Consider the following 13,659-nt stretch of genomic DNA (forward strand, 5'->3'; position numbering starts at 1 on the left):
GAGTCCCCGCCACCCCGCGGGCGGCCGGGCCGGACGGCGGGAGGGAGCGGGACCGGGGCCGGGCTGCGCTCCCGTCCCGCAGCCGCGAGGCGCTCGCCCGTCCCCGCCGGCGCCCCGGGCTCGGCACGGCTCCCCGGCCTCCCTGCTGCGCCCCCGGCCCGGCTCTGCCCTGGTCCTGTGCCGCCGGCACGGTGTGCCCCGCTGTGGGGCGGCTGCTGCCAGCCGGGGCTGAGCCCCCCCCAGCCGCCGCCGTGACTTCCCTGCCCTGAGCATCGCGGGCTGCCGGGTTCCTCTTCCCCCTCTCCTCCGCGCCACACTCGGTGGGGCTGGTGGCAGGGGACTGGGGGCTCAGGGGGTTGCCCTGGGGCTGGGGACCCACGTCCCCCACCCTGTGCCACCCACCCGGGGCCAGCCAGAGCCCCGACACCGCGGGGGTTACCGGGAAGCTCCCCGGCGTCAGCGACAGGACCTTTCCCGCTGCCGTGCCATGCTGTGCTGGGGTGGGGAGGCGTCGGGAATCCCCAGCACCCCACAGACGGGCACCCTCGGTCAGTGGCAGGGTCCCAGGTCCCCCTTGGCGAGCGCCGCGTGAGCACCGCGTGGAGCCGGTGGGGTTCCCCACACGGTTTCACTTCCCCCTGTGGCGGGTGCCCGAGGGCCTCCTCGCCGGGGGCCAGGCGACAGAGAGCTGGAGGCGCTGGCAGCAGCGGGGGCCGTGCCCTGCCGCCACCGGGCGCAGGTGCCGGGGCGGGTGCCATCCCTCGGGGACGGCTCAGGTTTCCGGGCCCCGCCGGGGGCTGCTGGGCTGGCACCAGATGCTCCAGCCCCACCGGGGCTTTGTTCGGAGACGTTTCCTTTCGGCTCGGCCGCACTGCCCTCCCCTTGGCACCCAGCCCGTGGCGTGGGGGGAGCCCGCGGCACAACCCCAGCCTCTGCCGGCACCCCCAGCCACAACCGGCCTGGCTGCGGCTCCCACGCAGCTCCTCTGCCCAGGTCCATGGTGGTAAGTCGCCCTCTCCCCCCTTGGCCCGCCGGCCGCTCCAGGGTCGGGGTGGCGTGGCGGTGGCCCCTGTGCCCATCCCTCCATGGCGCCGGCGCGGGCAACGGAATCCCAAAAGCAGCTGTCCCCGCTGCGCCCAGCTGCCCTGGGGTTTCGTTACCCGCGCTCCCGCCCCTGCCTCGCCCCATGCGCCCCCGACCCCGCTGCCCGTCACCGCCCCACGCCGGGCCAGGCACTGGCCAAGAGCTGCTTGCCCCACTCCAACCCCTCCGTGGGGCCGGGGCAGCGTGTGGGGGCCACACTGGGAGAAGGGGGGTGTCGGGATGGGGGATCACCAGTGCCCAGCCTTGCGGCTCAGCCCCCCGCACCGGGCCTGGGGGCTCTCCGGCAGTCTCGTGCCCCCAACGGCTAAAAATAGCAGCTTGTTTCCTGGAGACTAACCGCCGGGGCGAGCGTGCTGAGTGGTGACCCCGGCTGCTGGCCACAGTGTGGATGTGGCCACCTGTGCCGGGGCGGCACAGGTCACGAGATGCTGCGCAAGCTTCCTGCTGCCGCTGGCCCGCGCCAGGCTCTCCCTGCCCCCCCCCGCAGCCCCCCAGTGCCGGCAGGGGCGAGCGGTGCCCGGGCAGGATCCGGCCCCCGGAGAGAGACGGCTTTGGAATGACACGATCACTCCCGCTGAGCGGGCAGCCAGAGAGCCATCGGGGATGTCGTGTCTGTCCTAAGCTCTTTCGGCGCCTCCGAGAGCACCCCCCCCACCCGGGGCCGCCACGCTGCCAGGCCTCACATGGGCTGCCTGCGGGGACCCGTGGTGCTCTGGGGATGGGGACGGATCCAGCCTGGACCCCACCCCGAGCAGCGACACAAGGTCCGAGTGTGCTCCCAGCGCACGCCGGTGCGTCCCCCCGGGCCGGCCGGGCAGGGGTCCCGGGTGGCTCCTGCCCTGCGGACAGTCAGCAGTTGGTCTGGTGTGAGCAGCGATTCTCAGATCACCTCTTGGCTGTGGGTGGTGCAGGGAGCACCCCACCGCGGCACGGCCCCGCACTGCCGGGGGGGATGCAGCCGCCCCCCAGCAGGGGGACATGTCCCCACTCCTGTCCCGGGGCTGCGGGTTCGCACTGGCTGCGGGCTGCAGCCCCGGGGCTTCAGAGCTGCCTGAGGAGCCCCAAAACAAGTTGCTGCGTTCCCGGCAGAGCCCATGCAACGGACCGTGCTGCCAGGATCTGCCCTCGCCCTGGCCCCCCCGGCCCGTGCACACAAGCCCTGGAGGAACTGGTTTGGGCCCTGCGGGCAGAGCATTCCTCCTCCCCCGCCCCCGGCCTCACGGGGAGGGCAGGAAGGGAAGGGGAGGGAGGTCCCCAGCTCCCCGGGGACACGTGCTCCCTGCTGCCGCGGGGGGGGGGGGGGGGTCGGTGCTTCCTGGCTACCCGCTCCCCACCAAGCAGGCCCGGAGGCCTTGCCCCTGTCCCCACATCAGAGCTAGCTTCGACTGCAGCTCCGGAGGGGAGCAATAGCCCCTGCTGCCTGCCTGCCTGCAGCTGTTCAGGGAGCAGGGCAGCAGCGTGGGCCCTCCACTCTTTCAAAACTGCGCTTGAGACACCACCGCAGTGGAGGAGCTGAGCTCTGCAGATGTAATCAAGACCACGATGGAGCGATCTAATCGTTTCCACCTCCTTCCTCCTGGGGCTGATGAGTGGGACACTTTGCTAATGTGCTGGGTGGGAGGGCAGCGCCTCGCACCCAGCGGAGCAGCCAGAGCCAGGGCAGCGAGCAGGCTCGGAGGAGGGCACGGCAGGGCATGCACCCATAGCTGCTCATTGCCCTGCGCTGCGCAGAGCCCAGCTACAGTGGCAAACCGCATCTTGCAAGTGCTGATGATGCTCCTCAAACGTCTTGTCGCACCCCCAGCCAAGCCCTGGGGGCCTTGAGGGTGGTAAGACTGAACTGGCAAACCTGGGTCTGCCAGTCACTCTGTGCCCGCAGCCAGGCTCTGCCTCATGCCCTCTGGTTCATCCAAAACCACCTGCCTGCCACTGCCCAAGGCTGCCAAACCCGCTCCCAGGGCCCCTCGCTGCCCTGCGGCCCCCGGCAGCCCGGGGACAGCCTGGACCTTGCAGCTGGGCTGTGCCATGCCGGCGGCTGGGCTGCGCTCACCGCCCCAGGGAAGCCTGTTTCCTCTGCGGTGGTGGCAGTTGCCTGGGCCTGTCTAACCCCGGCACAGCCTCTGGCGCTCCTGCTTCCGCTTGGTTGCCGGTGGTTTTGGTTCTCCCCCCCCCAGCGCCTGGGGACAGGCAGGAGCAGCCCTGAGGAGCGGTGCCCCCTCCTCTCTGGGCTGGAGCAGCCTCCCCGGTCCCCAACCCAGCGGTGCGGGGGGAGCCCCAGCAGCCTGTGCTCAGCCCTGCCGGTGATTGCCCCCATGGCCTCCCCTCAGGGTGCCGCCACTGGTCCTGCCGCCGCCGGGCTATGCTGGGGGGGGGGGAGAGACTGTGCCAGGGCCTGTGAGGGGCTGGAGCCCCCCCCAGAGGCCTTTGCGGAGGGTGGCAGTACCTGGGCGCACACCTCATCGGCCCCGGCCGCTCCCTCCCGGCCCGCCACACCCATCATGGCGGCCCTGCGCTGCCCGCCACGCACATCATGGCGGCCCCGCGCCCGTTACCCCCAAGATGGCCGCCTTACCCCGTCCAACCCGCCCGCGCCCAAGATGGCTGCGCGCCGCGCACAACATGGCGGCCGCCCGCCGCCTGCGAGAGCCGGGGAAGGCGAGCGGGCCGGTGATGTCACTTCCGGCCTGCAGCGGCGGAAGCGGCGGCCGGGCTCCCATGGAGACGGGCGAGGGCCGGCCGGGGGTGGCGGCGACGCTGCGGGCGCTGAACGGGGCGCTGGGGCGGCCCGCCGCGCTCTGGGTGAAGGAGAGCGGCGCCCGCAACCTGCGGCACCGGGACTTCCTGGCGCCGCGGGCCGCGCTGAGCGCCGCCTTCCCCGGGGGGCAGGTAGGCCGCGGCCGGGGCCCGCGCGGAGGGGGGGGGGGGGGGGGGGGGGGGGCGGAACCGGGGGCGGGGCCTGCGCCGGGCCACGCGCGGGCCCGGGACCGACTCCTGGCCTTCTCGCCCGGCAGGTGCCCGCTGACGTCGTGGCGGGCGTGACGTCACTGGGAGGCCCGGGGGTGCTGGCGGTGCGGGGCTGCCAGGAGACGCCGGCGGGGCTGGCGGTGCAGGTGCGGCGCCCCGAGGCCTTCCGGCGCCTGCTGGGGCCCCCGCCCGGCCCGGCCCCCGCGGCGGGGGCGCAGGCGGGGTGGGTGGTGCTGCACTGCCCGGCCCTGCGCGGCCCCGCCGCCCTGCGGCCCCGCCACCTCCGCCCCCTCCTGCTGGCCGACCACCTGGCCCAGCTGCTGCGCGCCCAGGGGTGAGTGCCTCGCCCCGGCCCTGCCGCCCGGCCGCCCGGCCCCGCGCTGCCAGCACCCGCCTCTCCCTCTCTCGCAGGGTCGGCGTCCGCCTGGTGCCTGCCCTCGCCGAGGAGGGGAGCCGGGAGGTCCTGCGGCGGCTCCGCGTCGACTGGCCCTCTGGCTCCGGTGGCTCGGCCCTCCCTGACGCCGTCTCGGCCTTGAAGCGAGCGCTGGGCCGGTCCCCCTGTGCTGCAGCCTGTGAGCAGGGGCCGGGCACAGCCGCGCTGCCCGAGGATGTCATCTGTAAAGTGCACTTGAAGAGCTTTGTGGAGCAGCAGGGCTTGGTGGGCTACGACCCCAACCTAGATGTCCTTGTCGGTGAGCCTCACGTGTACAGCAGCTCTAGTGTGACAGCGGGGCAGCGAACGGCTGCAAACAGGCCTGTTTCCTTTTTTCCCAATTGTTTTTACAGAAAATACGGGGGTTTTAGAGCCTTCTCCTCTTATTTCCCCTTCAGTCTGGTTTGGGCCAGAAACGCAGGCAGCCTGGGGCAGACCCGATGGTGCAGGATGGTGGGGGGAGATGGCGAACCCTCGTGTCCCGCTCTGAGTGTCCTTCTTCTTTCAGTGACAGAGGGGAAGCTGCGGTCACTGGCTGAGCTGCAGCAAGCTGTTCTGCAGTGCACGGTGAGTAACCCTGCGGCGCTGCCTGCCTCTTGCTTTCCAGATATTGTTTCCTTCTGTCACGCGATAGCATTTGAGCTCCCTGCTGTGCTCTGCTGCAGGCTGGAGGCCAGGGGAGCTGCTGCAGCATCGTGCATGTGGTGAGCTGTGAGGAGGAATTCCAGCAGCAGCAGCTGGATCTGCTCTGGAGGATTTTGGATCCAGGAGCCCACACAGCTTTGCAAGTGAGGAACCTCCGACCCTCCTCACTGTGGCCCCCCAGCACCCTTGCGCTCAGCCACCCTCCTTCAATCCCTGCAGCGAATGCTGAGGCCTAGCCTTGCCCCCTTGTGAGGCTTCCCTTTCCCTTGGCGGCCCCTCCACGCTCTCGCCTAGGCAGTGGAGCAGCCTCTCTGCTCTTGGGATTTCAGTGCTAAAGAAGGAGGGACAGGAGAAGACTGTGGGGACACAGCTAGAACAGGGCTGGTTTTAGCCTGGTTCTCCTGCACTGCATTTTTGTGGAGCTTCCGAGTCTTTGACCCCAGCCCCGGCCACTCCTCTCTCTTTCAGAAACACCTTGTCTGTGGGCCAGTGAAGGTGACAAACCCCTCATCGCCCATCGGGGCGGACCAGTACTTCCAGTAAGTTGGTGTGTAGCAAGGCGCCTGCTGCGCTGCTCGCCTGCCAAGGCTCCCTGTGCTCTGCCCGCCCCTGTGGGCACCCAGGCAGCCACACTGCAGCGCTGAGCGAGCTGGTGGCGCACAGAGAGTTCTGTGCAGTCCCTCCATTCTGCTTTTCCATGGCTTCAGGGCTGTTTTGAGAGGACTGGAGGTGCAGAACAGAAGGCACAGGGCTTTCCCCAGTCCCAGTGGCCTCTTCCAGTGCTGCCAGGGGGCTGCTGGGAGGAAAGGCAGTGGCAGGAGCTGGGCACCACAGAGATGCAGGGTAGTATCTCCCTGCCTTCAGGCATTAGCCCTGGCGCAGGGGTGGCCCTTTCGCAGCCAAAAGGCAGAGCTTGCGCCTGGCGTAGTGGCTTCCTTGTGGCCCTCTCCAGGCAGTGGCACAAGGGGCTGGCCGCGGTGTGGCTGTCCCTGCCCGACTCCTGGAGATTTTGTACCGCTTTTGCTTGGCTGGGTTGCTGCTGCAGCTGGGATGCCCCAAGCAGCCCAAAGGCTGGGGGAGCCCTGGGACGCTCTCTGGGGCCAGCTCAGTCTAGGGGTGGTGGCTGTGTCTGTGTTCCTCCCAGGCTCCGAAAGCGCCAGATGTACAAAGCTTCCGTGATGAAGTATGGGGAGCTTGCGCAAGGTGAGGGTTTGCTTTGTGGCTCTACACGGATGCTGCTCCCTCCCCATCTCCGCTGCTCCCATGAGTCTCCCCGCTCACCTCTGTGTCTGCAGCCAGCGGGGCTCTCCCCCTCACGGTGCTCCCTCTCCCCTCCGCGATGGAGCCAGGTGCTGACCTTGCTTGGGGGAAGGCGTCTAAAACGCCACGTGGGGCACCGGCACAGAGCAGCACCTGCAGAGGGGGGCCAGGGCTGGGGACGCGCGATGGTCCCCAGCTTCCACCGGAGCCCCCTGGCCCCATTGGGGGTTCCTGCCTGGGCGCTGGGGGTGACATTACATGGGAGTGGAGCAAGCTGTGCGTGATGCCACCTGTGTTCTCCACAGATGAGGCCTGGACTGAGGTGATTGATACCCTCACAGCGGCTGCCATCAGGTTTGAGATGCTGAGCACCGCTCACCGGAGTCAGGTAGGAGAACAGTTTGTGCAGAGCGGGGGCAGGCAAGCTGTGGGAATACCAGAGCAGCTCTGTGCCGAGCAGCCTGGACTGCGACTTCTCCCTGCCCTCAGATCACCCTGGACCTGGAGGACAGCAGCATCTCCACAAAGGGAACCAAGAGCGGTGCCTTCGTGATGTACAACTGTGCCCGCCTGGCTACACTCTTCGACACCTACCAGCGGGCTGTGGAGCGGGGTGAGCACCAGCCCCACAACCCTCCTCTAACAGCCACTCCTGGGCTGTTCCTCATGCCTGGAGCCACAGGGGCTTCTCTGGGCACAACAACAGTCTCTCACCTCCTTTCCAGGCACGTACCCACCTCTGCTGCCAGCGTCAGAACTGAACTTCTCCTGCCTCCGGGAAGAGGTGAGTGCTGAGAAGGGGAATGTGGGGACCTGTGCGCCCTCAGCTCTGGTGGTGGATGCTGCTGGCCCAGGAGGATCTGGTCCTCTCTGACACACATAATCTTTTCACAGGGTGAGTGGCTCCTGCTCTTCAACTATCTCCTGCCCTTCCCTGAAGTCCTGCAGCAGGCAGCACAGCTGCCCCCACCCAGCAAAGGGATCCGGATCACAGCCAACACAGAGATAGTAAGAGCCATGTGCCAGAGCACCCATGGGTGCTGCTCCAGCAGTCCCGGCTCAGGGCAAGGCTGCGTGCCGGCAGGGTGCTGCCCACCGGTGGTGAGCGACGCAGGGGTGGTGCCGAGGGAAGAGACTGCAACACCCCTGGGGCTGCTCCTGCTGTGCTTGAGGTGGGGAAGGGCCCAAGACCGGCCAGACCCTGCCGTGCCAGCAGAAGCTGTCTGTCTTACAGGTGTGCAAGTTCCTGATCCAGCTCAGCATGGATTTCAGCTCCTACTACAACCGGGTCCACGTCCTGGGGGTGAGTTGGATGTCCTGGGCCTGCAGGCTTGTGGCCCTGCAGTCCTTCCCGGGGCTGGACTGCAGCTGTGGGGCAGCCATGTGGGGAACAGGCTCCGAGGTGCCAGCAGTGTGATGCAGCCCCGCACCAGCCCCTCAAGGATACATACACAGGGTGCAGAGGCAGCAGTGCCTCTAGGGCCAGCCCATCGAGGGGCAATATGGCCACCAGCCCCAAGTTGCTGCCTTTCTCCCCACAGGAGCCGCTCCCTCACCTCTTTGACCAGATGTTTGCCCGCCTCCAACTGCTGGGAGCAGTGAGGGACATGTTCCACAGTGCACTGGCGACCCTGCACCTCCCTCCTCTCAGCCAGATCTGAGCCACCACTGAAGAGCCGTGCCACGGTGTAACAGGCACCAGGACAATGATCCACAAGGGGAAAGACAGGGCAAGGGGCTGCCTGACGGTCAGGCAGGGAGTCAGGGCACGCCTCAGCCCCACGCAGGTGCTTCCCCCTCCTGCTGCCACATTTTGAGGGTTTGGCTACATGCACCCCACGGCTGTGCCCAGCGTGGGAGATGGGTGCACTTGCCATGTCCGCACCAGCAGGATGCCTGTGGCACCCTGCAAGCTGGGCTGGGGAGCACCGGGGGAGGCAGCACCAGGGCACCACAAAGCCAGGCACCAACCTCGCTTCCCTCAAAGCCGTTTATTGAAGGTTGCTCCATGCTGGCAGGGAGCTCCTGAGGCTCAAGGCTCCTGTTGGGCCCTGGGCCAGGCCCCGATACCAGGGTCCAATACACTTGTTGCTGGACAAATGCTGTGTGTGTCTGACCCCAACAGAGCACCTTGCCCCGTGCGGGGCTGGGGCCACGGGCAGCTGTTTGTCCTTCCCTGTGCTCCGATGGCGCTGGGTTCTGCTGCCGTGCAGGAACAACCCACGCAGCTTGAGGCAGCACTGAAGGGCTGCTCTGGGGCGGAGGGGGGGGTGGCCAGGCCAAGGCTGGCACAGTACGTGTGGGCTGCTGCCCCTCGCCATGCAGGATGCTGCTGCAAAGGATCAGCGTCCCCACTCATTTCAGCACCATCCCCAGCACTGCAGGGTCAGGACTGTCACACAAGACCCTGTCCCAGGGAGCATGAGGCTGCAGCCTGCCATGTGCTATACCGGTGCCTGACTGGTCTTGGCCTGCTGCTGCCCTCAAGCTCCTAGGGCCAGGCACGGTGCTCAGCACCCTCCCGAGCAGGTTCCTCTCTGGTTCCAGGACCGGAAGGCCTGGACATGGGTCCCTCACACCTCGGGGAGGAGGAACTTCTCCTGGGCAGAGTGGGCTGATGACCCCACTCCTCCTTTACTGCCTAGGGAGCCGCAGGCTTGTCCAGGAGGGGGTTGCATCTGCCTTCTCTGCTGAGACTGCCAGCATTGAGCACCCCAGACATGCTGTCCCATTAGTGGGGAGCCCCTGGCAGAGGGGGCTCCGGGGGAGCAATGCCATGCAGCATCTCCAGGCCCCGCCCGCAGAGCACGCAGTAGTACCGCAGCTCCCCCCCGGCCTCCGCCACCTCCCAGCAGTCCAGCTCGGCCAGGTCAGGCACGTGGAAGAAGGTGGTGCTGAGCGCATCCAGCCCACCCGGGCCCCGGTGCCACAGCGTCAGGCGCTGGTCCACCGAGGCAGAGAGCAGCAGGTCCGGCCGCAGCACCCGGATCCCCGTCACGTGGGCGGCATGGGCGCAGGGCCTGGCCACCCGCTCCAGGATGCGCAGGCAGGTCCGCGCCGTGGCCTCGCCCCTGCCCAGGGTCACCTCCAGCAGGCAGATGTGGATGGAGCCGTCATCGCTGCCGCTGGCCACCAGATAGTGTCCCTCCGGCGTCTCGCGGATGTGGAGGCTGTTCACGCCGCAGCTGTGGGCCATGACGGTGAGCAGCGGGGTGCCCAGGGCTGGGAAAACAGGCTCGGTCAGGAGAGCGATGCTCACCTTGGCCGGAGGGAGCAGAGGAGCCACCAGCATGGCCTCCCTCGGGAGGCAGAGCAGAGCCGCTGGCAGCTGCACCCACCCAGGGGCTGTATCTCCCCCTCCGCTCGGTGCAGGGCATCCATCGCATCTGTGATGGGGCTGGTGATGTCCCAGAAGGCGATGCTGCCGTCGGTGGCTGCGCTGCACAGGAGGTGCCTCCTAGAAGGGTGGTGTTGGGGGAGCCTCTGGCCGCAGCCCTGTGACAGGCAGCCCCCAGGGTCCCCACCAAGATCCGGGGAAGCAGTGGAACAGCCCCTGTGAACCGATTTCTCCTTTCCCTCCGCCCACTGAGCTGCCGTCCGCCGTCCCTGGGAGGACAAACGCTTCTCCCCAGAGCCCCGGTGGTCACAGCACAGCATTCAGGGCTCACCTCTCTCCTCCTGCCCACGTGTGCAGGAACGCCTCCACCTTCAGCACGCAGCGCTGGTGGTGAAACGACTCTGCCACCAACACCAGCTTCCGGGCGGCCTCCAGCAGCCCAAAGACCCTGCGTTGGAGCAGAGGGCAGTCGGCCGTGGGAGAAGGGGGCAGTCGGCCGTGGGAGAAGGGGGCAGTCGGCACCTCTGCCCCCACTTCCCACCATGCGCCATCCTGCTCCCAGCTCAGGGCTGACCATATCCACAGCAGCAGCCTCCCCCACAGAGCCTGCTGTGCTCCTGTCCCCCGTTGCCAGCCCCAGCTCCGTTCTCCCTTGCCAAGCCCCTCGACAGCTCCTCACCGGACCGATCCATCGCTGCAGGCGGCAGCCAGGAACTTCCAGGGTGCTAGCAGCTGCTCGGAGCTGGTCCCAGGCACGACTGAGAGGGACATGTACCTGCAGCAAACACGTGATGCTCACCAACGCCTCGGTGACACCTGTGGCCCTAGGGAGGCAGGTGGCCCAGCAGAGCAGCCCGAGCCCAGTGCAGGATTCAGCTCTGAGCACTCAGAGGAGGCAGAAGGAAAGACCGAGCCTTTCCCCAACCCCAAAAGTCCCTTGAGGCCCAGCCGCTGGGCGCAGGACACCAGGAATGTGCACCTAAAACCAAGCCGGCTCCTTCTGCCTCGGCTGAGCCTGCAGCCATGCAGAATGGGTATCCCAGTGGAGGCCAGCGCCCTCCCAGACCGCGGTCACCGCTAACCCTGCCTCAGGCGGTCCCCGAGCATCACCTCGTCTCCGGGTCCATCTTGACGAGCTTGTGCCTGTTCTTCTTCCGCTCCCAGTGCTTGTCCAGCCGGTGGGAGGCCACGTGGATGACCTGGCAGGCCACGGCGCTCTCAGAGGCTGGGTCCCCGGCACACAGGAGCCGGTAGCACTCGATCTGCGCCCGGCCACCCGCAGAGAAAAGCAGGGTGCACAAGCCCTCATCGCCAAAGCCCTTGTCGCCGGGTCCCGTGGGGCCAGCCAGCGCCAGCGCCCTCACACTGGAGATGTGGTCGCTGAGCCGGGTGAGGGGCATGGCCGCCCGGGAGCGCTCGCTGAGTGCGAGGACACAGGCTGTGGTGTCCTCGCTGCCAGTGACGAAGACGTTAAGGGTGGTGTGGCCGGGCACCTCCACCGCCCCTAGGTGCCGCACACAGGCGATCTCCCGCCCGTGCAGGGACTCCAGGAGCACCTGCTGCTCACAGGGCTCGGCCTCGCGGTGGTACAGCATCACGTCCCCGCACTTGACAAAGGCGAAGGCCTCAGCTGAGGCGTTGCTGCAGTAGCTCCAGGAGCGGTGCCCCCCACCACAGGGGATGCAGTGGAGGTTCTCACCGGTCCTGCTGCTCCACACCACAAAGTTGTCAGCATGAAAGCCCAGCACAAGCAGGTCCCCATCCGGGGTGAAGTGCAGCTCCTCGATCCACTGCAGCCCTTTGCAGGGCCTGTGCTTCCGCAGGACCTCCAGCTGCTGGCCCTGCAGGCGAAGCTGGTAGAAGCAGCCGTCCCGACCGGTGCTGTAAATGTAGCCCCCATGGCAGGTCACCGAGGTAACCCCCATCTTCCCGTGGAGCCCGAAGAGCATGGACAGCGGGGCCTCAAGGGGAAGAGCTCCTTTGTGTGACAAGCAAGAGGGCTCTGACCCGCTGCCGGTGTCCTCGCCGACCGGGCTGGTGCCGCCGTCGGCAATGCCGGCGCTTTCCACAGCCCACCCCGGGGAGCTGCTGCAAGGGAAGAGTAGGAGGGAGCCCCGGCGGTCCCCGCAGACCAGGAGCCCTCCCTGAGGCAGAAAGGCTGCGCAGGTGTGCCAGCGCTGCTTGCAGGGGGGCAGCAGGTAGCGTCCCATGAGCCGCACCCAGGGTGCCTGCCCGGGGCGGTGGGTGACGTCCAGCCAGAGCATCTCCCCGTCAGGCCCGGAGGCCAGGAGGGCGGTGGTGGCGCCGGGGGGCTGCCCGGGGCAGGGAGCCCAGCCCAGCCCGCACACGGCCCCCTCGAACAGCCTCAGTCTGGCGACGGCCCCGGGGCGGCCCAGGGCGAAAAGGAGGAGGCGACCGTCGCCGCCGGCCAGGGCGCACAGCGCCTCGGCCCCGCCGGGCAGGGGGGCGGCCGCCAGCACCCCGCGGGGTCCGCCGGCGGCGGGGGGCAGCACCGGCGCCCAGCGCCCCGCCGCCGCCTCGTACGCCGCCAGCCCGCCCGCTTCGCCCAGCGCCAGCACCCGTCCCGGCCCCGCCAGCAGCACGGCCCGCGGCCGCCCCGGGGCCCCCAGCGCCGCTGCCACCGGGGCCGCGTCCAGAGCCGCCCGCCGGGGCCGCCAGAGCCGGACGCCGCCGTCGTCGCCGCCCGTGGCGAGGCAGCCGCCGGCGGGGCGCAGGGCCAGGGCGCGCAGGGCCCCGCGGTGCCCCCGCCGCGCCCGCCGCACGCCGCCGCCGCCGCCCCACTCCAAGCAGGCGCCGTCCTCCCCGGCGCTGACCGGGCACGGTCCCCGCAGCGCCACGGCGGCCACCCGCGCCCCGTGCCCGTAGCACACCAGCAGGCAGGAGCCCTCCCCGTCCCCGTCCCCGCCGCCCAGCTCGCCCACGGCCCAGAGCCGCACGCTGCGGTCCTCGGAGGCGGAGGCGAGCAGCCCCCGCGGCGCCGCGTAGCAGAGCGCCAGCACCGCGCCCCGGTGCCCGAGCAGCCGCCGCCGCGGGGCCGCCGCCGCCGCCGCCCGCCACACCACCACGGCCCCCGCCGCCGTGCCGGCCGCCAGCGCCAGCCGCGCCCAGCCCGTCCCCGCCAGCGCGGCGCAGCGCAGCGCCCCGGCCCCGCCGCAGCTCGCCCGCCGCAGCCAGCGCCCGCCGCCCCGCCACTCGTAGAGCGCCACGGCCCCGCCGCCCAGCGCCAGCGCCAGCCGCCCGCCCGCCGCCCACCGCGCCTCCCACACCCGCGCCCCCAGCTCCCGCGCCGCCCCGCCGCCGCACGCCGCCAGCCGCGCCCCGCCGCCCGGCCCGCCGCGCCGCACCGCCAGCACCGCCAGCCAGCGCCCGCCGAAGGCCGCCACCCGCACCACCGCCCCGCCGCCGGGCTCCGCCCGCAGCCCCTGCACGCTGGCCTCACGCAGCACGCTCCGCCGCCCCGCCGCCGCCGCCGGCCCGCCGCCGCTCAGCCGGAACGCCGCCACCTCCGGACCCGTGCCTGCGAGACACCGCGTCAGCCGCCGCCGGCCTCGCCCCCCTCGCCCGCCCCGGCGCCGGCCCCGCGCTCACCCGCCAGCAGCACGTCCCCCGCGAACTCCAGCGCCGTCACCGGCGCCACCAGCGCCACCGACTCCATCTTGGCGCCGCCGCCGCCGCCGCCCCGCCCGCCGCTCATTGGCCGGGCGCCGCGCGCCGCCGCTCATTGGCCGGGCCCCGCCGCCCCGCCCCCAGAGCACGCGGAGGCGGCGCCCGTCCCTCCACGCTTTATTGGCGCGCCACGCGGCCCCGCCGCGCACGTGGCCCGCGGCCCCGCCCCCCCGCCCAGCGCGGGAAAAGGCCACGTGCGCGCGGCCGGGCCCGCCGGGCCCCCCCCCCC

At 69.9% G+C, this 13,659-nt stretch overlaps 2 protein-coding genes across 2 annotated transcripts; one reads left to right on the top strand and one right to left on the bottom strand.

The window, feature by feature from the left end:
- The first annotated feature begins 3,708 nt into the window (after window positions 1–3,708).
- DALRD3 (DALR anticodon binding domain containing 3) lies at window positions 3,709–8,506 on the top strand. Its single transcript, XM_076346499.1, has 13 exons — window positions 3,709–3,990; window positions 4,116–4,402; window positions 4,480–4,760; window positions 5,010–5,068; window positions 5,167–5,289; window positions 5,615–5,685; window positions 6,291–6,349; window positions 6,712–6,794; window positions 6,896–7,019; window positions 7,132–7,190; window positions 7,301–7,414; window positions 7,641–7,709; window positions 7,948–8,506. Exons 1-13 carry the CDS (start codon window positions 3,724–3,726, stop codon window positions 8,065–8,067), a joined length of 1,716 nt encoding a protein of 571 aa, XP_076202614.1. The 5' UTR covers window positions 3,709–3,723; the 3' UTR covers window positions 8,068–8,506.
- On the bottom strand, window positions 8,379–13,458 carry WDR6 (WD repeat domain 6). The gene is made up of 6 exons (XM_076346495.1): window positions 13,353–13,458; window positions 10,854–13,281; window positions 10,423–10,518; window positions 10,075–10,191; window positions 9,745–9,863; window positions 8,379–9,628 (listed from the first exon to the last, which is right to left on the bottom strand). Exons 1-6 carry the CDS (start codon window positions 13,456–13,458, stop codon window positions 9,138–9,140), a joined length of 3,357 nt encoding a protein of 1,118 aa, XP_076202610.1. The 3' UTR covers window positions 8,379–9,137.
- Between the last annotated feature and the right edge of the window lie 201 nt (window positions 13,459–13,659).

Source organism: Aptenodytes patagonicus, chromosome 8, assembly GCF_965638725.1.
Source record: "Aptenodytes patagonicus chromosome 8, bAptPat1.pri.cur, whole genome shotgun sequence".
Taxonomy (NCBI): Eukaryota; Metazoa; Chordata; class Aves; order Sphenisciformes; family Spheniscidae; genus Aptenodytes; species Aptenodytes patagonicus.

What these genes read in the sequence shown, in the direction of transcription:
- DALRD3 (XM_076346499.1), top strand. Translation starts at nt 3,724, where the DNA reads ATGGCGGCCGCCCGCCGCCTGCGAGAGCCGGGGAAGGCGAGCGGGCCG. An exon ending in CAGCTGCTGCGCGCCCAGGG is followed by an intron (nt 4,403 to 4,479) that starts GTGAGTGCCTCG and finishes CCTCTCTCGCAG; the next exon opens with GGTCGGCGTCCGCCTGGTGC. An exon ending in GGGGCGGACCAGTACTTCCA is followed by an intron (nt 5,686 to 6,290) that starts GTAAGTTGGTGT and finishes TGTTCCTCCCAG; the next exon opens with GCTCCGAAAGCGCCAGATGT.
- WDR6 (XM_076346495.1), bottom strand. Translation starts at nt 13,458, where the DNA reads ATGAGCGGCGGGCGGGGCGGCGGCGGCGGCGGCGCCAAGATGGAGTCG. An exon ending in AAGATGGACCCGGAGACGAG is followed by an intron (nt 10,519 to 10,853) that starts GTGATGCTCGGG and finishes TGTTTGCTGCAG; the next exon opens with GTACATGTCCCTCTCAGTCG. An exon ending in ACGTGGGCAGGAGGAGAGAG is followed by an intron (nt 9,864 to 10,074) that starts GTGAGCCCTGAA and finishes CCACCCTTCTAG; the next exon opens with GAGGCACCTCCTGTGCAGCG.